Raw genomic sequence first — 27,302 nt, 5'->3', positions numbered from 1 at the left:
AGGGAAGAATAGGACAGACTCCGCTGGGGAGGTCTGTTCTGCCCCAGGCAACCTAGGAGCTTTGAAGTTCCTCTCTGGCACTTCCAAGGCTGTGTGCCCTGCAGGAAGTGGCTTGATCTCTTTAACTTTCACTTTCCTCTTTTATAAACTGGGGCTGCTGCTGCGCGGCGGCGGCAGGGGCTGATAACCACAGCTAATACTTTACGTGGATTTACATGGATCATCTCATTTGCTTCCACGGCCACCCTGTTACACAAACCATCCTGATTTTACAGGTTGGGAGACTGAGGCACAAACTGTAATCCAACCTATGCTGGGTGCTCCATCCTTGCTTTTGTCACCATAGCATGAGGTCATCCACTGTAAGATGTGTCACTATTTTATAAACTTCGACGACAGCACTTCTCAACCTTTTTTTTTTTTTTTCATTATCATCCCCTAAAGAGACTTTAGTTTAATTTAACTTAATTTAATGAGAGAAGTTAAATGCCAGTGAATACGTTTTTGTCGGGGAGGATTGAGCTTTGGAGGGCCAGGAGCCATCGAAATATCTAAGGTTCTTTCATCCCTTCCCCACCCCTCCCCCGGAACCAATTTTACCACCTTAGGAGAGATATTGCCCCCATTGATAATTTATGTTCTAAGGGGTAATTGTTCCAAATAAACTATGATACGGTGCTTTTGCTCACTTAAAAAAAACTCTTATTTTGTATCCATTTAAAGAGTCTTGAGGGGTACCTGGGTGGCTCAGTCAGTTAAGTGTCCTACTTCAGCTCAGGTCATAATCTCGCGGCTCGTGGGCTCGAGCCCCGCATCAGGCTCTGTGCTGACAGCTTGGAGCCTGGAGGCTGCTTCGGATTCTGTGTCTCCCTCTGTCTCTGTCCCTCTCCCATTCTCTCTCTCTCAAAAATAAATACACATTAAAAAAAATAAAGAGTCTTGAGATTTAAATACATAGAGATTTTTATTTTATGCTACTCCTGTGTATATATACACAGGAAATACAATAAATCAGTTAAGGTTTTCCAAACATTTTCATGCACAGAGTATAACTCACTGAAATCACTGGAAAAATCAACTCTACGTTGGTAATGTCTGTGCTTTATCACCCAACATCCCCCTATGTGCCATCAAGGACCCTGGGAAGGAGCATTTCTTTAAAAGACTCTTTGTTTCCAAAGAACAGATTATGGAAAGGGAAAACAGTTATCGAGGAAGGAAAAACATGGCAAACACCGCCTTGCCCCAAAGGATCAAGGTCAACATTGTCGATAATGTCTTGTAGCTATCAAGTAACTCCAGGTCTGATGTGATGAAGAGGTGATGAGGGCATCACCTCACCTCTGAGGTCTTTCCTGAACCCATAAATCCAGTCCATTCACGAGAAAATGCCAGACAAATCAAAATGAAGGGCATTCTACAAAGTACCTGACTGGTACTCTTTAGGACTATCAATGCCATTAAGAAAAAAAAAAAAAAAGACCAAAAACCTAAAACCAGATAAAACAAAACGGACTGAAGATCAGGAGCCTAAGGAGATATCATGACGACGTGTAACGTAGGATCCTGACACAGAAAAAAGAACATTATTGCAAGTATATATCCATGTTCATAGCAGCATTCTCCACAAACAGCCAACAGGTGGAAAGACCCCAAGTGTCCATCGACCGGATGAATGAATAAACAAAATGTGATCTATCCACACAATGGGATATTAGTTAGTCTTAAAAAGGAAAGAAAATCCGACACCTGCTACAATGGATGAACCCTGAAGACCTCACGCCGAGTGAAAGAAGCCAGACACAAAAGGACACATAGTGTATGATTCCATTTACATGAGGTTTCTAGAACAGGCAAATTCTCAGAAACAGGAAGTAAGTTGGTGGGTTCCAGGGACTGGGGGGAGGAGAGAATGGGGACTTGTTTAACGGGGACAGGCTTTCAGTTCTACAACACGAAAAGTGTTGTGGAGACAGAGGGTAGTGACGGCTGCATAACAATGTGAATGTATTTCATACCACTGAGTCGTGCGCTTAAAAACGGTCCAAATGGTCAGTGTTATGCTATGTGTATTTTCCACAACAAAAGTTAAAAACAACAACAACAACAACAACAACAACAACAGGGAAATAATACAGAGCGATCCCGTGTACCCTTTTCCAGTTTCCCTCGATGGTGACATCTTATAAAACCCTAGGGCAATGTCACAACCAGGATATTGACACTGCTACAGGCAAGATACGAGCAGTCCATCATCATAAAGATCGGTCCTGATGCACTTGCGTATGGCCACACCCACCTCCCTCCACCCCATCCCTGCACCCTGGCAACCAGCAACCTGTTCTCATTTCTATAATTTAGTCATTTTAAGAATGCTATGGAAATGGAACCAGCCAGTATGTAACATTTTAGGATTGGCTTTTTCCCCAACCACTGAGCATAACTCCCCAGAGATTCCTCTGAGTTGTCACATGTACCCCTTTCATTGCTAAGTAGTGTTCCATGGAATGGATGGACCAGTTTGTTTAACCGTTCGCCTGTTGAAAGATTTATGGGCTGTTTCCTGTTTGGGGCTACTATGAGTAAAACGTCCGTTACAGGTTTTTGTGTGAACGTAAGTTTTCATTTCTCTGCGATTGCCCAAGAGTGCCAGTGCTGGGTCATATGGTAGTTACGTTTTTGTTTTTACTTTATTTTATTGTAGTAAGAGCGCTTAACATGAGATTTTTTACAATTTTCTTTTAAGTAGGTTTCACATCCAGCACGGAACCCAAGGAGGGGTCATGGTCCTGAGATCAAGACCTGAGCTGAGATAAAGAGTCGGACACTTAACCAACTGACACTTAACCTTCCCCTCAGCTGCTGTAAACCACCATTATACGTTCTCCTCACATAAGCGGAATAGGTTTTACTCATAGTAGCCCCAAACAGGAAACAACCCATAAATCTTTCTGTGATTTGTCTTTCTGTGATTGGCTTAGTTCACTGAGCAAATGCACTCAGAGGCCATCCAAGTTGTTACATACTGCAGAGTTTCCTTCTTTATAAGGCTGAATAATATCCCATTGTACGTGCACACCACATTTTCTTTCTCTTTTCATCCATCAACGGACATTTAGATTGTTTCCATATCTTGGCTATTGTGAATAATGCTGCAATGAACATGGGAGTGTTGTCTCTTTGAGATCCGGATTTGAATTCTTTTGGACGTATGCTGGATCATATGATGGTTCTATTTTTAACATTTATTGATTTACTTATTTCGGAACCACAAGTGGAGGAGGGGTAGAGAGAGAGGGAAACAGAATCCCAAGCAGGCTCCTTGACGTCGGTGTAGAGCCTGATGTGGGGCTCGATCTCACGAACTGTGAGATCACGAGCTGAGCTGAAATCAAGAGTCAGATGCTCAACTGACTAAGCCACCCAGGCACCCCTATGTTTTGTTTGAGAGAGAGAGAGAGAGCGAGTGAGCACATCCGCAAGTTGGGGAGAGGGGCAGAGGGAGAGAGAGAGAATCCTAAGCAGGCTCCATGTCCAGTATGAACTCATGAGTGTGAGATCATGACTTGAGCTGAAATCAAGAGCCAGATGCTCTAACAAACTGAGCCACCCAGGTGCCCCTAGGTTTACGTTTTTGAGACACCTCCATACTGTTTTCGATGGTGGAGGCACCATTTTGTATTCCCACACCCATGGTGCGCGGGGTTGACATTTCTCTACCTCTTCACTAACATTTATTACCTTTTGCTCTTTTTTGATAATAGCCATCCTGGCAGTGATATCTCATTGCCATTTTGATCTGGTTATTGAAACTCAGTACTGGCGTTATGATTCTGAGTTCTACATCCCATATGGCAAGGGGGGGATTGTTGCATCTTATTTATCGTGATGAAGATGGAATTTATCCATACAAAGATAGAATTAATTTACTTATACCATGAGAAATGACTTCTTGGAAACGCAAAAAAGAAAAAAAAAATCCCATCATTGGAGCTGGGTGTCAGAGAGGCAGCCTGTTAGTTGTAATTAATGCTTGCTGAGCTCCTGCACAACACCAGCCTTCTCGCTCTCCTCCAACTGTGTCAAACTTACTCCAGCCTCAGGGCCTTTGCACTCGCTCTCCCCACCACCAGCGACTCTCTTCCCACTCACTATCCCCTCACTTCCCTTGGGTCACTACTCAAATATCACGTCACCAGGGGTGCTTTCCCTTCCCAATCTTTTTGGCCCAACCTCATCTCTCTATCCCTGCCCTGTTTTATTTTTCTTCCTGGAACTTAGCACTCCTAACTGATCATATATTTATTTGGTAGCTTGCCCACTGGAACGTGAGCTCTGTGAGAGCACGGCTTTTGTTCACCGATGTATTATCAGGACCTAGGAGAGCACCCAAAACATAGTAGGTGCTCAACAACTAATTGTTGATGGAGGGGCCATATAACCAAATCACAGAGTGTCTGATGGGGTCAGGCATAGGAATCTGGACTTCAACCATGAGGCATGGGGAGCAAGGTCTTTACTAATTAGTTTTGTCATTGTCCTCATTTAAAAAAATGTATTTACATGCAAAAATCTCACCCTTTTTGGTGTACGGTTCTATGAGTTTTGACAAACGAATACAGTCATGTAAGCAACAACTACAATCAAGATACTAGAACTATTTCATCACCCCTAAGATTCACTTGTTCCCCCATCTGCAGCCCCTGGCAACCATTGATCTGTTTTCTGTTCCTATAGTTGTGTCCTTTTGAGTACGTCATATAAATGGAATCACCCAGCAGGTAGCCTCTTGAATCTGGCATCTTTCAGCTAGCATGATGCATTTGAGGTCCATTCATTTTGTGTATATCGACAGTTCATTCCTTTTTATGGCTGAGTCTATTGTATGGACGGGCCCCAGGTTTTGGTTTTTTTTATCCATTTCCCAGGTGAAGAATATTTGTGTTGTTTCCAGTTTTGGGTAATTACGAACAGAGTTGCCATCACTCTTCATATACAAATATTTTTAGAAACAGATATAATTCACATACCATAAAAACCACCCTTCTAAGTAGGCAATTCAGTGGCATTTATTACAGTCACAGTGCTGTGCAACCATCACCACTATCTAATTCTAGAACATTTTTATCACCCCGGGAGGAAACTCCCCCCACCTTGAGCTGTCACTCCCCATCGCCCTCCCCTGGTCCCTGGCAGCCACTAATCTGCTCTCTGTCTCCATGGATTTGCCAGGTCCGAATGTTTCATACATGTGGAGTCACACATGACAGTGACCTTTTTGTGTCTGGCTTCTTTCGCTTAGCACGATGTTTTCAAGGCTCATCCACATAGTAGCATGTGTCAGTGCTTCGTTCCTTTTTATGGCTGAGTAATATTTCACTGTATGAAGGAACCACAATTTCTTTATCCATTCATCCGCTCATGCACGTTTGGGTTGTTTCCATTTGGGGGCTGTTATGAACAATGCTGTGATGAACGTTCACACACAAGTTTTTATGTGGACATATAGCTTCACTTCCCTCCACCTCAGAATGAAAATTGCTGGGTCACGTGGTAACTCTGTGTTTAACTTCTTAAAGAATCGCTGAACTGTTTCCCAAAGCAGCTGCATCATTTCACATTGCCACCAGCAGTGTGTGAGGGTTCCCATAGCCCCACATCCTGGTCAACACGTGCTATTGTCTGTCTTTTTCGTTACAGGCATCCTAGTGCGTGTGAGTAGTATCTCACTGTGGTTTTAATTTGCATTTCCCTAATGACCAGTGATGTTCAGCATCTTTTCACATGCTTACTCTATATCTTCTTTGCCATTTGTATATCTTCTTTGGAGAGATGTCTGCCCAAATCCTTTACCTGTTTTGTTTTGTTTTAATAGACTTTATTTTTAGAGCAGTTTTAGGTTCACCATGAAATTGAGCAGAAGGTACAGGTATTTCCCATATACTCCTGGCCCCTGCACATTAACAGCCTCCCCACTGTGAACATCCCCCACCAGAGTGGTGCACTCGTTACAAGCAATGAACTTACAGTGACACATCATATCATCCAAAGTGTACACGAGGCTTCACTCTGGGTGTTGTACATTCTATGGTTGTGAACAAGTGTATAATGACATACGTCCACCATTACAGTATCATACAGAGTTGATTCACTGCTGTAAAAATCCTCTGTGTTCCATCTATTACTACCCCCACCCCCAACCATCTTTGCCCATTTTTTGATCTGGGCTATTTGTCCTTTTATTGTAGACTTGTTAGTGTTCTTTATATATTGTGGTGACTAGTCCCTTATCAGATATATGATTTGCAAGTATTTTCTCCATGCTGTGGGCACGAACAGGTTTTGTGTGCCCGTAGATTTTCATCTCCCTTGGGTAACTACTCAGGAGTGGGATTTCTGAATCATGGGGTAAAGGCATGTTTAATGTCTAAGAAAGCTCTCCATTTTCTGGAGCGGCTGTACCATTTTGCATCACCACCAGCAATTAATGACTTCCAGTTGTTCCACACCCTCGTCAACACTTGATATTGTCAGGTTTTTTAAAAAAAAATCATCCTCAGGGGGTCTTTAAAGCCTTATCATAGTCCCATTCTACCAGGTGGCTTCACACACTGGGACCGAAGAGAGTTGATGACGCTAGGAAGAACTGTGATGGTCCAGGCCAGGGAGAGTGTGGGGGGGGGTGGGGTTGGAGGGAGGAGATCCAAGAGCAGTTCAGGGAGGCTGGGCTGTGGAGCTAGAAAAGGCTGAGCAGGAGAAGAAAGTGGAGAGACAGGTGAGACCCAGAGAAAGAAGAGCATGGAGCACCAGGCGAAGGGCTTTTGACGCCCAGGTGTTCTGCCCAAGAGGATTCTGGGTCCTAATACGGTTGGCAGCTGCTACTTTGTATTTACCCATTGAGGATGCATGGTGATTATTAGCATACTAAGGGCTCTGACAAGTCCGGCAAAGAAAGAAGTCTCTTTGGTATTATTTAACCAATTGTTTCTCAAACTTACACCTTGGATCACTTTTCTTGAGCCATAACATCATCATCATCATCATCATCATCATCATCTCCAAGCACATCTTGGGACCTCATTTAGCTTGGTCACCCAATTATGCTCCCAGTGCCTAAAACTGGCTTCTAACCAATGGTCAAAAGAAATTGTTTTGATTGCATTAATGATATTAGATCTTCAGAATGACTCTATGAGTTAGGTACTGATACATCTCCCCTCTTACAAACGAGGCTTAGAGAGGTCAGGTGACTTGTCCAAGGCCACACAACTAACTAGTAGGTGGAGAGCTAGTATTTGAGCTGGGGTGTGCCTGCAGTCTTTCCATCAGGCTGCCTGTCTCTGGAAGGCGTCCCATGCCCCCAGCCTCACCCAGTGGGGGCAGACGTGCTCTGCTGCTCTGTGACCTCCTACACAGTCCTTCTCATCCTGGTGGCCGTGGACATACTCAGGCTGTTGCCCAGAGAGCTGGGTTGTAACTTGATCTCCCCCAGGCTGGGGGTGACGGGGCGGGTGGGCAGGTGACAGCCAGGGCAGGGAGATTTGCCCAGACGCTGATGTGCAGCAGCCTGGCAACCCGTGTGGCCCCGAGGAGACCAGGGGCTTTGGGAGCTTGTTCCAGAGCCCTGACAGCGGCCTTCACCATGGGCAACAAGCAGACAGTCTTCACTCATGAGCAGCTGGAAGCATATCAGGTAGGGGTGATGCGCTGGGCCCTCGGCAGGTTTGGCAGCCTTGATTTCTTGGCCTGAGGAATGGGGACAGCATCATCTGTCTTGGGTGTGCGGTCGGCAAGGGTTCCTGGTACAGATCGGCGTGCAGAGAGGGGGTGCAGTGGGAGGGACAGGAAGGGGGCCCGTGAGGCAGGCTCTGGGCCAAGCCAATATCTCTCTCCGCAGGACTGCACCTTCTTCACAAGAAAGGAAATCATGAGGTCAGTCTGGGGGAAAGGGAGGAAGACCTGGAAATAACTTTCTATCTGTTGCTGGGTGATATTTGCAATTGGGCGGGATGGGGTGCTTTATGGTGGTTAAAGCGTGAAGGGAGGGATTGCAGCCGTGGTCCGTGGGTGGAGGCGGGGATGGGGAGGCTGAGAAGCCACATCTTGTCATACTGTCACAGCCGCTAGGCTGGTTAGCTTGGGCTTTTCCCAAGGGTGATGGGGAGCCACGGAGGGTATGTGAGCAGGGGTCGGGGGCAGGGGCTGGTACGAATCAGCATGTCAGAAAGATGCTAGAAAGATGTCAGAAGGCGTGTTAGAAAGATCCCGCTGAGGCCAGGGTGAAGAGCCTGGCACTGGAGGTTGGGAACCTGGGGGCAGAGTCCAGAGTCGGCTCTGGGCTGTGAAGGTAAATCAATGTAAGGGTGTGTGTGGGGGGGGGGGGTGGCCTGAGGCTGCTGCATTTCCCTGGCATGAACGAGAGGGGTTGGCGGGTACCCCACATGACCGCTCAGCCCATGGAGCCATTGTCCAGAGGCCCCAACCCATGAACTCGGAGCGGTGAAACCCTAGCCGGCCGGGGTTCAGATACAGAGTGATCGGGGCCAAGGCCCCAATTGTGTGGGCACCAGATATCCATTATTGATGGGCACACCTTTCACCAGTGAGCCCCATTGTCTGGGCGAGGACAGCTCGCAGGGTCACCCTGGCCATCACGATCAGATTACCCATGGGGAAACTGAGGCTCGCACGGGGGCGGCCCACTCCAGCTCTGCAAGACGGGCAGAGCTGCAAGGGCTGTGAGGGCTGGCGTCTCGCCTGCCCTAAGCTTCTTGTTTGTCAGCAGAATAACTGGGGCTCAGAGGGGAAAGCGGAATGCTCGAGGCCATACAGAAACCCAAACCCGGGCTGTTCCTGAGGGGACCCAGACAGGGAACGGACTACCCCCTCCTTGAGTTCCTAGCCATCCTATGACCCAGGGGCTCCCGTCTCCCCCCCGGAAACAAACCCTAGCAGCTTGGGGGGCCTCTGGCTCATCAAGGATGGTCTCCACAAGGCTGCTGCTCGTGGCGCCCCCGGTGGAGACAGGGCGTCAGCAGGTGAGGACATTGGAGTGGAGAGCTGGCCTCACAATCCAGGCAGTGCGGGTGGCATTTGCTGTTTTGCAAAATGCCTTTCACGCATTAAAAAAAAAAACAAAAAAAAACCCCTGAATATTGGCCTTTTGTCTCGGCTCTGCCCCGTTTAGGAGACCCTCCCGTTATGGAGGGAGAGAAGCAAAATGTGAGGACGGGGGTCTTTAGAGGCAGAGTCTTGCCGACAATGTGATGATACCCAGAGATTCATAGACTCGCTCAGGTTCTCTGAATGCCTGATGCGCTGTCCCTCTTGCCATCCCCCTCTGCCTAGGAATGAGCCCCTACGCGTTCTTCAAAGCCCAGTGTCAGCGTCCCCACTCCAGTCTCCCCTAGCTCTGGGGCCCTCTCTCCACTGTGGCCCTGTCCCCAGCGGGGAGAAGTGCCTGTGTTCGGCTCTGTGTGCTTGAGGACTGGGCTCAGAGCGGATGACTCTTGGGGACCCAGGGTCCTCCAGTGGGTAGTGGGCAGGTGCACGAGTGAGACAGAAGGGACACGTCCTCCCCAGCCCCTCTCCCAGCCCTTTCCGATGTTTCCCTCCCCACACCAGGCTTTTCTATCGCTACCAGGACCTGGCTCCCCAGCTTGTCCCCCTCGACTATACCAGCTGTCCTGATGTGAAGGTGCCCTACGAGCTTATCGGCAGCATGCCTGAGCTGAAGGTACACCGAGGCCAGGGGGCAGGCGGGGGAAAAATAACAGGTCCCCTGCCGCACTCCTACGAAGTGGATGCATTTTGCAGATGAAGAAACTGAGGTTCAGAGAGGTTAAGACACTTGGTCAGCGTCACACAGCTAGGATGTGAGAGAGACAGGATTCAGAACCTGGGTTGTCGGAACGATGAAATGAGATGAGGCAGGTAAAGGGTGTGGCACGGGGCCTACAGCGTGGCCGGGACTCAGGGGATGTCCGTCCTGCTTTGCATAGCAGGAGCCATTAAAAACGTAGGTTCTTCTCAGCTGGATGTTTGTCACATAGTTTGTGGTGCTGAAGGGGACTCGTGGGGTGAGTGACTGAATAGAGAGGATCTTATCACAAGGGACAGAAACCTCATTCAAGAAAGACAAAATCTAGGGGCGCCTGGGTGGCTCTGTCAGTTAGGGGTCGGGACTTCTGCTCAGGTCACGATTTCACAGTCTGTGAGTTCGAGCCCCACGCTGAGCTTTGCACCGGCAGTGTGGAGCCTGCTTGGGATTCTCTCTCTCCTTCTCTTTCTTTGCCTCTCCCCCACTGTACTCTCTCTCTCTCAAAAATAAATGAATGAACTTAAAAAAAAAAAAAAAAAAAAAAAAGGACGGGGCGCCTGGGTGGCTCAGTCGGTTAAACGTCCGACTTCGGCTCAGGTCATGATCTCGTGGTTCATGAGTTCAAGCCCTGTGTTGGGCTCTGTGCTGACAGCTCAGAGCCTGGAGCCTGTTTCGGATTCTGTGTCTCCCTCTCTCTCTCTGACCCTCCCCTGTTCATGTTCTGTCTCTCTCTGTCTCAAAAATAAATAAACGTTTTAAAAAAAATTTAAAAAAAAAGGACAAAATCTATTGGATCACGTGAGCAAAAACTCCAGGGGTAGAGCTGGCACCAGGTATGGCTGGAACCAGGGTCTCGACATGCTCAGGAATCTCCTTCCATCTCTCAGTGCCTCCCAGGAAGAGACTTCAGTCTCAGGCAGCTTACCCACTTGAGATAGTGAGGGAAGCCCCAGTGGTCGCAGATTTCCTCCCGTCAGCTCTGCAACCAACAGAAGGCAGGGACCTCCATCCCCGTCTTTCAGAAAACATCCCAGGGCAGCCTCTGATTGGCCAGCTTGGGTCACCCTGCCTACTCCAGAGCCAATCAGGGTCTCCTAGTGGATGGTGATCTCTGATTGGCCTCACTTGGGTCATGTGGCTGTGTCTGGAGCCGGAAGGGTGGTCAAGGCCACCCAGACCTCAGGGGCAGAGAGAAGAGTTACCTGAAGTCCTCTCCTGGGTCCGTGAGAGGGAGGAAGTCTTGGTGGGGAGGTCCTTGAAGGTTTCAGGAAGGTGGGTGCTGAGAGCGATTCCACCTGGGGCCCTGAGACCCTGGTCAGGGATGGCCACCCTGCTTCCTGTCCCCAGGACAACCCATTCCGCCAGAGGATTGCCCAGGTGTTCTCTGACGATGGGGACGGCCACATGACCTTGGACAACTTCCTGGACATGTTTTCCGTGATGAGTGAAATGGCTCCCCGTGACCTCAAAGCCTACTATGCTTTCAAAATTTATGGTGCGTGCAGGGCCCGGGGGTGGCGGAGCGTGGGGGTGGGGAGTGGGAACATACCAGGGCTCCAGCCGGGGGCTGTGCCTGCCACCACAGGGCTTCGAGGCCGTGCATGGCCCCATCCTGCCCCACCTTGGTACCTGCTGACCTCACGCCCTTACTCCTTTCCAGCCACGCTGGCCTCACTTTTCCTCCAACACACCAAACTCGGTCTCCCTCTGGGCTTTTGCCTCTGCTGTTCCCTCTGCCTGGAACACCTTTCCCTTGACTCTTTCTTACCTTGAAGTCTAGGTCAAAAGCAGCCTCTGCCCCACATCCTATTTCTCTCTCAGCATGAAGCAGTGCTTCTTAACTTCTTGTTCATAATCTGTTCATTTCTCTTTTTTTTAATCGTATTTATTTATTTGGAGAGAGAGAGAGAGAGAGAGAGAGAGAGAGAGAGTGGGAGAGGGGCAAAGAGTGAGGGGGAGAGAGAGTCCCAAGCCGACTCTGCACTGTCAGTGCAGAGCCCGCTGTGGGGCTCAGTCTCACGAACTGTGAGATCGGGACCTGAGCCAAGATCAAGAATCGACCGCTTAACTGAGGGAGCCACCAGGCGCCCCTGTAATCTGTTGTTCATTTCTTACTGACTTCTCTCTGATGAGACCCAAGGGCCGCAGCCGTAACTGTTTTCTTCCCCATCTGTCTCGCACGCCCGGCACATAGTAGGTGCTCAATAAAAGCTTGTTGGTTGGAGGGAAATTTATCACAGTGCCTAGAACATAGGAGGCACTTCCTCGATACTTGTTGAGTGAATGAATGGCCTCCCAGCAGGTCCCTGCCCAATATTCTAAAGCAAGACTCCAGCTATTGCCCCAGGGCCCTGGGTTCCCTCCGCTGCCTCAGTTTCCTCCTCTGTAACGTGGGGACAAGAGGCCTGCCGCCAGATGAGCCCCCACCCTACATCCCCGTCCATCCTGCGGCACAGACTTCAACGACGACGGCTACATCTGCGCGTGGGACCTGGAGCAGACGGTGACCAAGCTGACGCGGGGGGAGCTGAGCGCCGAGGAGGTGAGCCTGGTGTGTGAGAAGGTGCTGGGCGAGGCCGATGGGGATCACGATGGGCGGCTCTCCCTGGAAGACTTCCAGAACATGATCCTGCGGGCACCCGACTTCCTCAGGTGACCTTCCTGGCGATTTCCACGTCTGAGAGGGGCTCTTAGAGAACTAGTGCCCAGACCCCGTTGGTGAAAGTTCCTCCATTCGCTCATCTGTCATCTTAGAGAGCATTCCCAGCCTCCCTGGCCTCAGTCCCTGCATCTTTAAAATGGGGATAATCGGGGACCCCTTGGGCACGCCCCGTGGGCGGACGCAGCTCTTTGGGTGAGTGGAACATGGCCGGTCTTCAACCCTCACTTTTCTGAACATTTTGCAGCGGGCAGAGGGTACAGCTGTGCTTGGCAGTCCTGGGCGGAATCAAAGCCCCCACCGGAGGGCTGATAGCGAGTGAATACAGGGGACGGCCAGCCACCTGTTTTTGTACCTCCCGTGAGCTAAGAATGGCTTTTACATGTTTTCAATGGCGGGGGAAAGATTAAGGAATAGTAACACTGCATGACACATGACAGGGATATGAGGTTCAAACTTCCGTGTCCATCAAGGGTCTTATTGGCGCACAGCCACGCCTGAATGTGTACGTACCGTCTCCGGCCGCTTTCTAACTACGAGACCCAGCTGAGCCGTGGCGCAGAGCTGGAAATATCACCTATGTGGCTCTTGACAGAAGAAGTTGGCTGACCCCTGGGTCAGCGCACGGAAAGATTTTAGAGCCGTGCCTGGAACACAGCAGGTGCTCAATGCGTGCTGTGGTTGCTGTTGCGGCTGTCATTATGGGCGGTGTCCTTACGTGCGCAGAGGGCCCCCTTCCTCTACCTGGAGAAGCGCGGTTGGTGTCTTAGCGGAGACGCGGATAATGGCAACTGAATGAGCCCTACCACGGACGGTACCCCTGTGTGACAGCTCCCTGTGCATTCGCCCCCTTAGCCCTCATTACAGCCCCGTGTGGGAGGGATGGCTATTATCCCCATTTTACGGAGGGGTAAACTGAAGCCCAGGAAGGCACAGCCACTCACTCAGAGTCCCATAGCAAGTCTGGGGCGGAGCCGGGATGTAAACTGATCCAAAGAGATATGCTTTCAGCCCCTGTGGGAGCTGGGGGTGGGGGTGGGGGGGCGCGGCCTGGGGTTTTTGAGAGGATCCGTCTCCCCCCCTTCCATGGCTCCTTGCCTATCTCAGGGACTTCCGGCGGGAGAGTCTGGGGGAACGATGAGGGAGGGTAACCCTTCGCCTGATGACACTGACCCTGTATCTCTTTGCACCCAGCACCTTCCACATCCGCATCTGAGGGCACCGTGGAGAAGCCGGGTCAGAGGAGGCCGGCGTGACCCGTCACTCCACTGTGGAATCCGGCCTCCCCGGGTTCTGGGAATAAACACACGGCACTGAGTCACATCTGCTTGGAGGATGTATTTTGCACCTTAAACCTGCCGGATGGGAGACAGGAAGCCTGAGATCTCACCTCTGCCCTCATTGTGTGCCCCCAGGTGTGGCTACGCCCTCTGTGGGCCTCGATCTCCCCATTTACACAGGAAAGGGGCCGACTTCTAGCTCTCTGTCCGCTGTGAGGGCCGGAAGCACCGGGTAGTCGTGAGTCTCGGTGGACAGGGACCAGATGTGGAGGTCAGGTCCACGCGATCCCACCCCAGGGCCGCCCAACGTGGACCCCTTCCCCCAACCTCTCAAGTCCCCTCTCCCCTCCCGGTCCTGCAGTTTCTCAAGGGGACCAAAGCTTTAACTCCTTGCCGATTAGAACTGCCAGAGGAGGCCTCGGGCGGGGGGGGGGGGGGGGGCGGCAGCAACGTCATTCACTGAGGCTGGCACCGTACTTTACAGTTTACGAGGCACCTGTCTCTCTGCCATTGCACTGGCTGCCTATGACATCCCAGCGGGGCTGACCGAGAAGCAGTCACCCTTCATTCAGGGAACAGAGTGATCTGCCCAAGGCCACACCTCAAGTTGTCTGCAAAGGCAGCCTTGAACCCAGGCCCACCTGTGCCCAGATCCCAGACACCTACGCTTTGCAGATTTGAGAAGCCCCACACTCACTCCACTTGTGGTCGCCCTGGGGCCCCATCGATAGCCCCAGTCAGTCCAAAGAGTGCTCATTCCTGCAATCGAGACTCGCCCCCAGGGACCTTCCACGTGCATCGTTTCTAGACCCCACTCCCACTCTCCAACCTCCACCTACTAAGCACCTTCCGTGAGCCGAAGTCTCAGCTTTCTTGTGCATCCTGCTGGTTCATCCTGAGAACGAGGGACTGCTTGCGCCTCTCCCCATTTTCCAGATGAGCCCGCAGGCCCAGAGAGGTCTAGTGACTTGCCAGAGGTCACACAGCCCTGTGACCTGGGACTTCCTCGCCAGCAGCCACAACCCCGGGCTTCCTCTCCTCCTTTAAAGGAAAGAGGCTCGTAAGCTTCCCCCGGAGCTGGTGTCGATGTCGGGGTGTGCACTGTGGGCCGAGCCCTCTGCAAGTCTCACCTCCTTCATCGGCAGGGAACCCCAGGAGGAAGGAGTGAGCAGCTCCATTTACAGGCGAGGACGTACTTGGAATTGAGCCACGTGCAGGGGACGTGGGGAAGGGGCGCCACCTGACCAGGTTTCCAATCCAGGCGCTGACACCCTGAAGCTGGGTGACCTTGGCCACGCCTGTCCTCCTCTCGGACCCTTAGTCTCCTCTTTAAAGTGTGCAGCTTGAGCCTACCTGCTGGGTCTGCTTAGGGGTGTAAAAGAAATCATGAACTTGGCACCTACTGTGCCCCCGGCTGTAACTGATAATTACTATTCGAGTAACCAGGTCACCCCACTGGCAACGGCAGGGCTGGACCCAAGCAATGTCTTTATTACATTTTTCAGGCTCCTGCGGGCTGGTGGGCAGACAGCCAGGGGTCCGGTGGGAGCGAGCCAGGGCAAAGCTCTAACAGTACCCAGGGGCAAAGGGTGGCGGCGTGAGGTACTCTTCAGGGAGCCAGTCCCTCTGGGCTTCTGCCAACCCTTCTGTCTCCGGTTTGGATGCTTTTGAGGACAGGGCCCTCATTACCACTCGGTGCCAACTCCTGACCCTCGGGGTCACCTTGCTCCCGCTGGCCAATCTTGAGGCCTTCCCGGAGGGGTCACCTCCGTCTCTCAGATCCTGGGACTGTGCGGGACTTGTGAGGGACGTGGCCGCAAAGCGGGCTGTGGAGACGTCGTCTTCCCAGTGTGTGTCACCTGGCCTGGCCCCTGAGCTGTGTGCCAGTGCCGGTGGCCCAGCATTCCAGAGCGAAGACAAGTTCACAGGTGCCGAGTGGGGTTTCAGCTGCTGCTGGACCCTCTTGCCCGTCTCGGGAAGCATCCTGAAGTTTCTCCAGAGTTTCTGGCAGGCCTCCTCAAGGGGGGCTCTCGGGGGGCAGGAGGAAGTGGCCTCCTCCTTGGGGTCTCTGCTTGTCTTTGCCGATGGCCTCCTTCCCTTTGGCCGATGGAGCAGGATGGGCCTTCCTGAGGTCTGAAACCAAGCGCAGGTGAGACCTGGGGCCATCCCGCCCGCCAAACCTCTGAATCTGCCCTGGAGGTTGGGACACGGGTCCCACTCAGGCATCTTGGGGCTGAGAAGGACCCCAGGTGAACCCCAAGCCTGACCCCACGCCCCATCCCTCCCATCCCCATAACCAGCTTCACTATCCCCCCCTCCAGGGATTGGCAAACTTTTGTCACAAGGGGCCAGAGGACAAACGTTTTCAGGTTCGTTGGTCATACAGCCTCTGTCTCATTCCCCAGCTCTGCTGTCGCGGAGCAAAGCGGCCAGGGATAGCACATCGACCAGAACGTGTGCCCGCGCTCCAGGAAAACCGTATGGACGTGGAAATTTGGCTTTCGTCCGACTTTCACGAAATAATATCGCACGAGATATTACTTTGGGTTTTCATTGTTTCAACACTCTTCGAAAACGTGAAAGCCACGCTCAGCTCGTGGGCACCGGGACGCAGGGCCATACGGAAACTGGCCAGATGTGGTCCTCGGGCCCTAGTTTGCTGACCCCTGATCTACCCGGCTGTTCAGGCCAAAACCAGGTGACGTTTGTGGCAGATGGCCGACAGCGCCGCATCCGTATCCCTCTGCCCTGGGCACGCAGGCGCCCCCAGCTCCGCTCCCAAATGCCAGCAGTGGGGACTCTGCTTGGGGTCGTTCCTTGGCCACACCGGCAGGCCACAAGTGCCAGAGAATTCAACTCTCCCAGGAACAGCGCTTGACCAGTGGCTACTGGAAGCTGGGGGATCAATGCCCCAGCTCCTCACCCCTAGGGTGGGATAACTGAAGTGCGCAGTTCCACGCAGGGTCCCAGACTTCCCTGGGAGACTGAGCCCTGGTTGCCTACAGGGGAACCTGTTCGCTAAGACGCCCTCCATTGGCTCCCCCCGTGGTACGTCCTGGGATCACCTCCCAAACAATGGAGGGCCCAGGGACTCAAACCACGACAACGTCCAGCTTCTCCTCTCCCTCCCCCTCCAAGCCATCGGCAAGCTCCCTTCCAAAATGTCCCAAATATCTTCTTGTTCCACCCCTAGAGATCTTTTTCCGGTCCCTCCCACCTGGACAGTCCCTGCCTCCTTCCTGCCACCTCTACCGTTGCCCCCAGGCACCCCCTTCTGCAGCTGGCAGCCACAGGCTCTCCCATGGCGGGTCCCCCTGCACACCTGGGATAGAAGAACCCCATGTCCTCACCCTGGCCCCGAGGTCCTGCGTGATTGTCTCCTCCTGATCCTGGCCCCTTACTTCCCGGTGACCTCCTCTGCACTCACCGCGCTCCATCCGCACACTGGCTTTTGTTGTTCTTTTGTTTTCCAAACATACAGAGCCTCAGGACCTTTGCATGTGCTCTCTTCCCTGCCTGAAACACCCTCCCTGCATCTCTGTGTGTGGCTGACTCCTCCTTATCCTGAATGTCCCAGCCCTAGGCCATCTCCTCTGGGAGGTCTTCCCTGACCGCTCCCTTCACGCTTTAGCCCCACACCCGCTGATGTTCATCGCACTGGCCTGTTTGATTTCCACTGCTGCTGGAACTTCCCTGCTGTGTGGGGGGTTAGGGGCTCCTGAAGGTCCAACCAGCCCTGAGGAGATGGGATTTGTTCATTTCTTCATTCACCTACTCCACAGATTCATTAGTGGAGCACTTAGGCATATGCACGAGACAGGGTGGACAAGCCAGCCAGCCAGATTCCCAGGTCTCTCAGAGCTCACAGTCTGATAGGGAAGGCAGACAGGAAACATGAAAGCCAACAAATAAACAAGACATTGTATATCGTGAGGAGCGCTCCGCAGTGCGTAAACAGGGTGATGGGATGGCAAATGCAGAGAGGATTACTTTCAGCCTGGAGCTGGGGAGGGAGACACTTGAGGAATTGAAGAAAGAAGCTGGGCATAGGAAATCTGGGGGCAGAGCGCACACAGCATGTGCAAAGGCCCTGGGGTGGGTGCCACCAACATGTGCAAAGGTCTTGGGGTGGGACCAGCACATGCGAAGGCCCCGAGGTTAGCTTGATGTGTCTGAACAGCAGCAGGGATAGCAGAGGGGCTGGAACTGGGCCGGGATTTTAGTTGCAGGGTCCTGCAAAATCACCGGAAGCTTCTTTAGTTGGAGCTATAGGATCTAATTGTCGCCCTAGAAAGTCTCCTCTGGTAGCTGTTGACCACCACTGCTCCTGCCCCTCCCGTGTGGGAGATGCCAGCTTTCCGTCACATACCTCCTCAGGTGCGACCGTGGAACAGGAGGAAGGGTTCTGATGTTTGCTGGGGCCATGGGTGGGGGTGGTGACTTCCTCAGTCAATGCATTGGAGTAAAGGAAGAGATCCTCATAATCCACGTCCGCTGGGTCCTTCTGCGGGGCAGAGGGGACTTGCAGCTCCGCCCCAAGGAGGGGGACGCGGTGGTCCCGGACAAACTGGGGGTGGTGGGCTCAGGAGCTGCCTTGCCCACGGCCCTGGTCAGGAAGCATGCCCCTCCCACGCTGGCTTTTGAGGGCTACACCCCTCTACCCCCACCATAAGCCTTATAGGGAAATACTCTTTTCCTATAGATCGGCCAAGGTTATACCCCTCACCACCCGCACATGAGCCCTTGGAAAAATTAGCTTGGGGAGCTGCGGGGGGGTGGGGTGCGGGCAGGGTACAAGGCAGGAGGGGTGGGGCCGTGGGAGGACAGGGACCACGAGAGTGACAGAAACACAAGAGGCTGGATGGGATGAGTGGGAATGAATCTGGGGGCTTGGCCCCAGCAGGGGGCGGGGGGCGGCTATGACCCACGGGGGTCGCAACCCTCACCTGCCCACAGGGCTGTGTCAGCAGGTCCCCGTGTGGCCGCATAGGGCACTGCTGGTGGAAGGTGACCAGGGCGTGCAGCGAGGCATGGACCCTCTCCTCCCCAGGGATCATGAAGCTCCCATCGTCCAACAGCTTCACCATGAAGTGGCGGCAGCACCTTTGGGCCCTGCGGAGACACTGCTGGGGCTGGAAAATTCCGTTCCTCCTCATTCCGTCCCCGTCTCCCAGCCCTCGAGCCGCCAGCACCAACGGTTCAGGCTCCCATTAGCCTTCTGTGCTTTTTAGCCATGTGACACTCGGTAAGTGACTAACCACACCATGCCTCAGTTTCCCCATCTATACCCTGGGGCTACCAAGGCTAACCTCAGGGGTTCTTACAAAAGTGGAATAAGCTACTGCAGACAAAAGCTTAGCTTGGTGCCTGGCTAGGGTCACATGATCAACAGAAATGATAATGAAAATTTGAATCAGGCCCCAGGCTAAGGCTGTATGCCTGGCACACAGCAGGTGCTTGATAAATGCTCTGTTAATGAATGGATGCACTTATTAACGGCCCACTATGTGCTTACTATATCATATTTAATTTTCGCATTGAGACTCTGAATTGATTTTAGCATTCCTATATTAGAGATGAGGACTTCGAGGGAGGCACAGATAGGTTGAGTAACTCGTCCTAGGTCACACAGCCAAGACTTTGACTGTGTGACTCGGGCCCTAAGCTTTTCTTCCTGTGGGCCACTCTGTTGTGGGGCCATTGGATTTTTTATTCCTCTGGCCTAGAATCCTTTTGAAAAGTAGTCTGTGCGGCTGAATCTTCTGAGATGCCATATCAGCTTTTGAGGCCTTAAGGAGCTGGACTGCCCTGAGTTTCCCTAACACGTCCCTCTGGGTGGAGTCAGAGAGTTGCCAGGTAGATGGGGGTGGGGGTGGGGGGCTGGTTAGGCGAGGGCAGTAGCCACTCTTGGGCTCCCAGCAGCCCCTGTTTTCAGACACACAGGCTCAGTTACCACCAAGCCCCCGTGTGCTGGTTACAGCCAGACCTGCAGCTGCTCATTGCAGCCAGAGTTGGCCTGAACTTTTCACCAGTTGCTCTCTGAGACGTCGTGGCATGAAGCTTCCCCCTCCGAGGAAGCCCGGGAGCCCTCCTGCCCCCTCCCTCGTCCCTTGCCCAGGCCTTACTTGTAGGACAGCGTGTAGCCCACGTGGCTGTGACTGACCCTGATGAGAAAAGATCCCAGCGGCTGTGACTCCAGCAAACTCTCGGCATCCCTGGAAGAACACACACGGGAGGGAGACGACTGTGACCCAGCTGTCCCGCGTACCGGCCAGACTCCTGGTGCACCCGTCATCCCGGTACTGAACAAACCTAAAATCGTGTTTTCTTTTCAGCTGTTTCAGACCTTGGGACGTTCAGGGGCAGGGGTGTTCCCAGCTGTGGCGGAAGGCCTCTGATGACCTTGACCCCAGGACAGACTTGCTCCCATCCCCCACAGCCCCTGCCTGCCTTCCCAATGCCTAAAATACCCCCCCGAAGGCATCTTTGGGTGGATCAAGGTGTCGTAGGTGACAATGCCTGTTCTCCGACGCGTTGGAATTCAGACCCCAGCTCTGCTGCTCATCAGCCGTGTGGCACCTGACATCAGTCCCTTTCGGACCTTCAGCTCCCTCAAGGGGAAAGTAAAACCCTCACTCCCAGGACTGACGGGAGAGCAGATCAAATGCGTGCAACACAAGCGTGAGAACTGCTCACCAAATGCTATGATTATTACTCCTATTATCTGGGGATCACAGACAGGAAGGTGGCCTTCTACGGGACAAGCTGGGGAGCCTATGAACCCGAGCTAATCCTGACTACGGGTAGCTACTGAGCACTTGAAATGTGGCTGGTCCGAATCAAGATGTCCGTTCAGCCTACGACACCAGATTTTGAGCACTTAGTACAAAATAAAGGAGTGCTTACTAAATTGTCAATGAGTTCTGAGTACTCCTATTGAAATGATACTGGGTGGAATAAAAGATAGGATCAAAACGAATGCCACCTGTTTCTTTTTACTTCTTTTGCTCTAGCTACTAAAAGCTTTAAAATTACAACATGTGGCTCACATTGTATCCCTCCTGGCACACCCCAGACCTCAGAGACAATGCCTGCTTCGTCCTCTCGGTGGCTTTCACAATGTTCTCTCAATTTCCCGCACGCCAAGGGAGGCCATACGCAGTCTTTTCTCCGTTCATTTGGAACCAAGTGGGTGACTAATGAGGTGAGTTTATTCATGGCCTCAGAAGGCAGCCCAGTGTGGAAAGTCCAGAACTCTGTCCGGTGTGGACATGCTGCTCATGTCCCTGATGCATTGAGAGAGAGCAGCTGTTTGGGGGCCCTGTGTGAAGAAGGATTCTGAGGCTGCATCCTGCCAGCGTTGCTTGGTGATGCCTGGCCTTGGGGGAGGAGTGCCTGGCAGTGCTGGGGTGGTGGGCACTTGTGGAGAGAAAGCTGAGGTCCAGAGATGGGAAGTAACTTGCCCTGGTCACCCAGTGAGTCCACAGAAGAGGCAGCGTTCAAGCGTCAAGGGCCTGAGGGCTCTTTTTTTACTCTCTTAACACCCGGAGCAGAGCTGAGCCCAGAATCCTGCAGAAAACCCACCCAGGCAAGGAAAGAGGGTGAAGGGCAGGGTAGAAGGTACGGATGTGTCCTCACTCTCTCGAGATGGCACCATGGAACCATGCAGGGACCCCTCCTTGGGTCAGCTGGCCCACCTGCGTCTGCACGAACCAGTCCAGTCGTGGGGGCAATGGCGGGGGCAGCTTTCCGGCTTCGTTCATGGCTTCCTGGGGAGCAGTTACCTGGCAGCAGGAGAGAGAAGAGAGAGTCACGCCTGGTCCACCCCCCATACTTTGCTCTATTACAGTTCTTGGTGCCTCCTCCTTTGACAAGTCCTCTAGCTGGCCAGGGCAAGGGGCTTGTGTTTCTTTCTTTCTTCCTTTTTTAAATTTTTTTTTAAGTTTATTTATTTTTGACAGAGACAGAGAGAGACAGAGCATGAGCAGGGGAGGGGCAGACAGAGAGGGAGACACAGAATCCGAAGCAGGCTCCAGGCTCCGAGCTGTCAGCACAGAGCCCGACATGGGGCTCGAACCCACAGACTGTGAGATCATGACCCGAGCTGAAGTTGGATGCTCAACTGACTGAGCCACTCAGGCGCCCCGAGTTCTTAACAGTTTTAAGCTCAAGGTAACACCGGACTTTGTGAGCCAATGACAAGGAGAAAAATAATAGTACCGATTTACAAAAGAGTATCAAATCAATGCAAAACCAGTAATGGGGTCAAGCCCTCCTGGATGGTCTGCTCATGACCCTTTATGCTCAGCCTTAACCGTGTCCCTAACTTGGCCCACCCCTCCACCCTGGCCCTATCTAATGTTTTAATATTTCAGAAGGTCGTTGTTACTATTTCCAGAGGGTGGGGGCATATTGACTAACTCTGTCAATATTGACTTTCTTCCACCTGAAGACAGATGCTGAGACTGCCCTCCAAGGGGAGGCCCAAAGAATTCTGGGACAAGTAAAATTAAAGAGAACTATTAAGAAAACATTTAATAGGGGTGCCTGGGTGGCTCAGTCGGTTAAGTGTCTGGACTTCACCTCATGGTTCGTGGATTGGAGCCCCGCATCAGGCTCTGTGCTGATGGCTCAGAGCCTGGAGCCTGCTTTGGGTTCTTTGTCTCCCTCTCTCTTTGCCCCTCCCCTGCTGTGCTCTGCTTCTCTCTGTCAAAAATAAATAAACATTGAAAAAAAAAACAGAAGAAGAAAGCATTTAATAAAGCAGGGTGACAAAGCAATTAAGAACCTGGAATCAGAGCCAGATAGCCTGGGCTCAAGCCCCAGCTCCCCAACTTAGCTGCTGTGTGACCTTGGGTAAGTCACTTAACACCTCTGTGCCTTTATTTTCATCTGTAGCTTGGGGACATGATATTTAGCTGAGAAAGTACAGGTGGTACAGAACTAAGCACTGGATGTATATAATAAATATTCATGAATCCAGTAATGGCTAGCATGGGGTTATGTACATAGGTTTGTTCTTTTTTCTACCCTGGAGAACTCCTACATATCCTTTAAGACCCAGCAAAAATATCCCCTCCTCCAGGCAGCTTTCCTGTCTCTTCTCTTAGTTAAAGCCCTGGCACCCTTCTCTGTCTCCCACTTTCTCCTCTGCTCCTACCTAAGCTTTGCCTCCTGGAGCTCAAGTGTCTGTGTTCAGTGGAAGCCTTGACAGTTGGCTTTTCTTTCTCTAACGCGAGTGCCTGACTTAAGCTTTGACTGCTAAGTCATCGGCTTTAACTCGATGAAGTCTATCTGGGATAAACACATTGCCAGCCACAGAACTAGATAAAGAGCCAGGATGCTCCTTGTCTCCCCTTCCACCACCACGTCCCCACCACCAGGCTCCTTTATTTTAAAGATCCTGGTTGATTTAGGTAACTGGTCATTGGGCTGCTTTTTATTTTCCCTTTTCTTTCTTTCTTTCTTTCTTTCTTTCTTTCTTTCTTTCTTTCTTTCTCTTTCTTTCTTTCTTTCTTTCTATCTTTCTTTTTCTCTCTCTTCCCACACTTTAAATTCTCTTATGTTTTAAATTCACCAATAGGGGGTGAGCCCCAGAAACCCTCGGCCCCTCCCTCGCCCCCAATACAAGCAGAGCTCCAGGCACATGTGTGCTGGCTTTCTGTCTACTGGCTACTCACCTGCTTATCTTGTACGCTCCGGGGCTGGCAAGCAATAGATTTTCTTTCCTCAGAGTTTCCAGAGGGTTCTTGCTGATGTGCAGCTTGTGGTCATAACCACAGGGGTCCATCCAGCTGTAATTGGTTTGGCAAGGGGAGATATGTGTGGTTAGCTCAGGAGGCCTAGGTGAGCGCCCCCAAGGCTGAGACTTGCACAAAGCATTGTGTCTGGCTCTGTCTCCCCCATATTAAGGGCCTCTAGGGACGGGGCCCAGGGCTAGCTTCTTTCAGATTTTTCTGGGTCCCCAGCACTACCTGGCGCTGGGCAGGGACAGTGAGGGGGCAGGGTGTTTGCTGAGGAATAACTGTCTAGGGCTGAATGAATCTGCACTAAGTTTCAAGCTCCTGACCCTGGCATTGGGGCTCCCCTATCTCCTTGCCCCCGTATTACAGCCCTAAGGACATCCTCGCTCTACTCAAAACTGACCAAGCTCTCTTCCCCTCCACGCCTTCACCCATGCTGTTCCCCTGCCAGGAAAGCCCTTTTTCCAGCTCCATTGTTCAAAGGAAACTGAAAATTCCTCCCGCTTTTCTGGTCTCTGCCAGCCCTGTCCCTCCTTCTGGCCCCACCTGGGCCCCATGCTCTGTCTTCTAGAGGTCTGGGATGGGGCTGAGGCTCTTGGGGTCCCGGGCTCGCCCGGCAGGGGGCAGGCACAGAAGTGGGCACGTGGCCGGCTGAGGGATCCCCACCCGGGCACGTACCTGGGAGACCCCTGGGCAGCCGAGGCTCTCACTCTCGCTGTGCAGGGAGCCTGCAGGAACCTCGGTTTCGGTTCAGGGTCTGCACGTCAGCGGGGGTGGGGCTGCTGCCCCCAGGCTGTTCCTGTTTCCTTAAGCAGGTGAGCCCCAGGGGCGGGACCAGGACAAACCTGGTCGCAAGTGCTGTCTGCAGTCCACAGAACTGCTGAGCTGCAGGTGGAGGGAGGCCCCTGCTCTGTGAAGACCGTGACCAGCCTTTATTGAGTACCTACTGTGTGCCAGATCCTCGGGGGACAGAGAGGTGATCCCAAGAGGTGCAAGCCCCACCCTCCTGGCTTCCAGAATCTAGCGAGCAATGAAGAATAAGAAATTAATTGCTAATGTCTCAGAGCAGACAGCCTGCTGGAAGGGGGAACGGGAGTTGCAAGAACCTCAGAGGGGGCTTCGGTGATCGGGAGGAAGCGGCACTTAGGGACAGAGAGGAGTTCACTTGATTGGGGGGTGCAAAAAGAGAGGGCTCTAGGAGGAGGCTCTGAGGCAGCGTCAGGCCTGGACAGGCTGGGGCCACATTGTGCCGTCCTCTGTAATGAAACAAAGCACCGTCTCTAAACTGGTGTTTTATGACCGTGTTGGCACTGAGACCCAGAGAGTCCAGCCTGGATTCGTTATTATACGCTCACTATTATCGTATTCATTTTTTTTTCCTTCTGATTTTCAAACACCGCAACGGTCTGGGGAGCCCTACACACAATGTGGGCCCTGCGTGGAGGAAGTAGCGCTGAACGGGTCAGGCAGCCCCGGATGTGTGCTACAGCTCCTTCCCCGGCACATGGGCAAAACCACTTCCTTCTCCTCTTTCAGGCAGAAAGGGGCTGAGCTGGGGGCCTCTCCTCGGGCCCATCGCCCTGGTCCAGGGTCAGCGGCCTCCCCACCTCATGCCCCAGGGGTGGGGGGTGGGGCACGCGCCTGTCCTAGAGGCGCTGTCACTTTAAAAAGCCTGGCCATGGGGGTCTCATTTGCACGAAGTTCAGTCTCCAGAAACGGGGCCAGCTGAGGCCCCACCACAGAAGGCTCCATTCTGATTACCCTGACCTGCTCGGGGCGTGTGGTCTTACACACACTAAAGGCCTCCCCTGAGCATGTCACAACAGAATCAACCCCCAGCCCTTGGTGACCACAGTCCTCAAAACCGTGAACGGGCAGGTGGCCCCTAGAGTGACTTCCAGGAAAGGACCAGCCAGCCACGAGATATGGGGCTGGGACTCCAAGGCCCCTTCCTCTCTTGTGCCACATTCTGGGCTTTTCACTCGAGGCCCCAGCTGGCGAGTAGGACTCCCATGGCCCCATGTGGGGTGGCTCTCTGGGTAGGGACCACAGTGCCTTCTCAGCCCTGGGGACACGCGGGGGTGGGACAGCCAGGCTCTGCCAATGCTGAGCTTTCTGTGTTTTCAACCGTTCTGTTCGTCCCACAATGCTTTCATTCTATTTGTTAATTCATTCTCTCCACAAACATTGGCTGAGCCCCAACTGTGGGCACCGTGCTAGATGCTAAGGATGGAGAAGACAAGACAGGCACTGTCCCTGCCCTGCCGGAGCCCACAGTCCACGGGGAGACGGTTGTCGCGCAAGTCCACATGCAGGCCGGGCTTGCACAAGTGGGAACAACAAGGGCAAAGGCCCTGTGGCAGGAAGAAGCCGGGCACGCCCGCGGAACAGACAACAGTTGAGGTGTCCAAAGAGCGGACATAACCGGATGTCCATCACCGGAGGACTAGATTAAAACACCGTGGTCCATCCTCTCCACGGATTGTTATTCGGCCGTGCCAAGCAGTCTTCACATGTGCTACATGGTGGATCTAGAAAACTATGCTGAGTGAAAGAAGCCAGACACAAAAGGCCACGTCGCGTACGATCCCGTTTATATGGAGTGTCCAGAACAGGCCAATCCAGAGACAGAAAGACTAATGGTTGCCAGAAGGCTGGAGGAGGGGGTCTGGGGAGTGACAGCTCATGGGGACCGAGTGAGGAGAATGTGTTAAAATGGACCGCAGGGAGGGTGGCACATCGCTGTGAATACGCTGAAAGCCGCTGAATTGCACTTCGGTGGATGGACGGTTCGGTGGGTGGATTAGATCTCAATAAAGCCGTTATTAAAAAAAAAAAAAGAAAAAAGTCGAGGAGTCATCTCTCCCTGTCTGCCACTGCATCAAAGCTCCTCTCTCAGCCAAAGGCCGGGTCTAAGGCAGGACGGAGGTTCCGGGACCCCAGCCTGACTCGGCCGGGGGGGGGGGGGGCAACAGGTGCAGACATGGAGCATCATGGGGCAAATACAGCTCAGAGCCGTGAGCTATTTACGTGACTTGTGCCCCGTTAAGAGACGAGATGCGAAAAACAGAAGTGGGTTCTGCTCTCGGGGAGCAAAACAAATAGCGATGCTAATAATAACGATGATGAGCACGATGCTGACAGCAGCCGATCCCTCAGTGACAGGTGTCTATCCCAGGCTGAGATGCGCCATCCAGAGAGAGAGGGAGCGTGAGAATCCCAAGCAGGCTCCGTGCCATCAGTGCAGAGCCTGATCTGGGGCTTGACCTCACAAACCGCGAGATGACGACCTGAGCCGAAATAAAGGGTCGGGCGGTTTGCCGGATGAGCCACCCAGGCGCCCCCAGGCCTGTCTTTCAAATTAACGGGCATCCTGAGGACCCCGGACCCAACACCTGGCCACAGCTGCGTACCTGCAGGGAACGTGTGGACATAAAAATCCGTTAACGCTGATCTAGTCCAATCTATGATTTTACTGATGAAATTAAAACTAAGGAAAGAACTAAGATAAGCTGTAAAAAAAAAAAAAATCCGTTAACTTTAAAACGAGCTTTAATTTGTTTGTTTTCCTTAAGTGCATTTATCAATGTAAACAGAGCATGTTAAGAAATTTCAGGGGAGAGCAGACTATTGCTGGTATGTTGGTTTTAATTCCAAAAAGAAGAAACTACAACGCCAATGGCTTGGACTGACAGCAGCTTGGGGCGGGGGGGGGGGGGGGGGGGTGGCGGGGAGTGGGGGGGAAGGATAAGAAAAAATAAAGGCTCCCTGGTGACGCCGCTCCGACCTGGCTACCTGGT

At 52.4% G+C, this 27,302-nt stretch overlaps 2 protein-coding genes across 10 annotated transcripts; one reads left to right on the top strand and one right to left on the bottom strand.

Moving 5' to 3' along the window:
* The first annotated feature begins 7,496 nt into the window (after positions 1-7,496).
* Positions 7,497-14,521, top strand: CIB3 (calcium and integrin binding family member 3). 6 transcript variants are annotated; one of them, XM_042978472.1, is made up of 7 exons: positions 7,497-7,693; positions 7,898-7,932; positions 9,625-9,736; positions 11,168-11,315; positions 12,277-12,362; positions 13,206-13,293; positions 13,674-13,743. In XM_042978472.1, exons 1-6 carry the CDS (start codon positions 7,556-7,558, stop codon positions 13,272-13,274), a joined length of 588 nt encoding a protein of 195 aa, XP_042834406.1. In that variant the 5' UTR covers positions 7,497-7,555; the 3' UTR covers positions 13,275-13,293; positions 13,674-13,743. The 6 variants fall into 6 exon arrangements, 4 of the variants coding, with proteins under 4 accessions (XP_042834406.1, XP_042834404.1, XP_042834403.1 ...); XR_006214701.1 differs by lacking the exon at positions 13,206-13,293 and having other exon boundaries at positions 12,277-12,674; positions 13,674-13,739; XR_006214700.1 differs by lacking the exon at positions 13,674-13,743 and having other exon boundaries at positions 12,277-12,674; positions 12,953-13,293.
* Positions 14,522-15,230: 709 nt separating this feature from the next.
* Positions 15,231-26,769, bottom strand: HSH2D (hematopoietic SH2 domain containing). 4 transcript variants are annotated; one of them, XM_007088332.3, is made up of 7 exons: positions 24,181-26,769; positions 23,440-23,553; positions 21,398-21,543; positions 19,885-19,974; positions 18,706-18,871; positions 18,129-18,263; positions 15,231-15,892 (listed from the first exon to the last, which is right to left on the bottom strand). In XM_007088332.3, the coding sequence occupies exons 3-7, from the start codon at positions 21,520-21,522 to the stop codon at positions 15,326-15,328; spliced, it is 1,083 nt and encodes a 360-aa protein (XP_007088394.2). In that variant the 5' UTR covers positions 21,523-21,543; positions 23,440-23,553; positions 24,181-26,769; the 3' UTR covers positions 15,231-15,325. The 4 variants fall into 4 exon arrangements, with proteins under 4 accessions (XP_007088394.2, XP_015395960.2, XP_015395962.2 ...); XM_015540474.2 differs by having other exon boundaries at positions 18,706-18,882; positions 21,457-21,543; XM_015540476.2 differs by lacking the exons at positions 23,440-23,553; positions 24,181-26,769 and having other exon boundaries at positions 20,809-21,490.
* Between the last annotated feature and the right edge of the window lie 533 nt (positions 26,770-27,302).

The sequence above is a fragment of the Panthera tigris genome, chromosome A2 (genome assembly GCF_018350195.1).
Source record: "Panthera tigris isolate Pti1 chromosome A2, P.tigris_Pti1_mat1.1, whole genome shotgun sequence".
NCBI classification, from domain to species: domain Eukaryota; kingdom Metazoa; phylum Chordata; class Mammalia; order Carnivora; family Felidae; genus Panthera; species Panthera tigris.
This window is presented reverse-complemented; position numbering and strand designations above follow the sequence as displayed.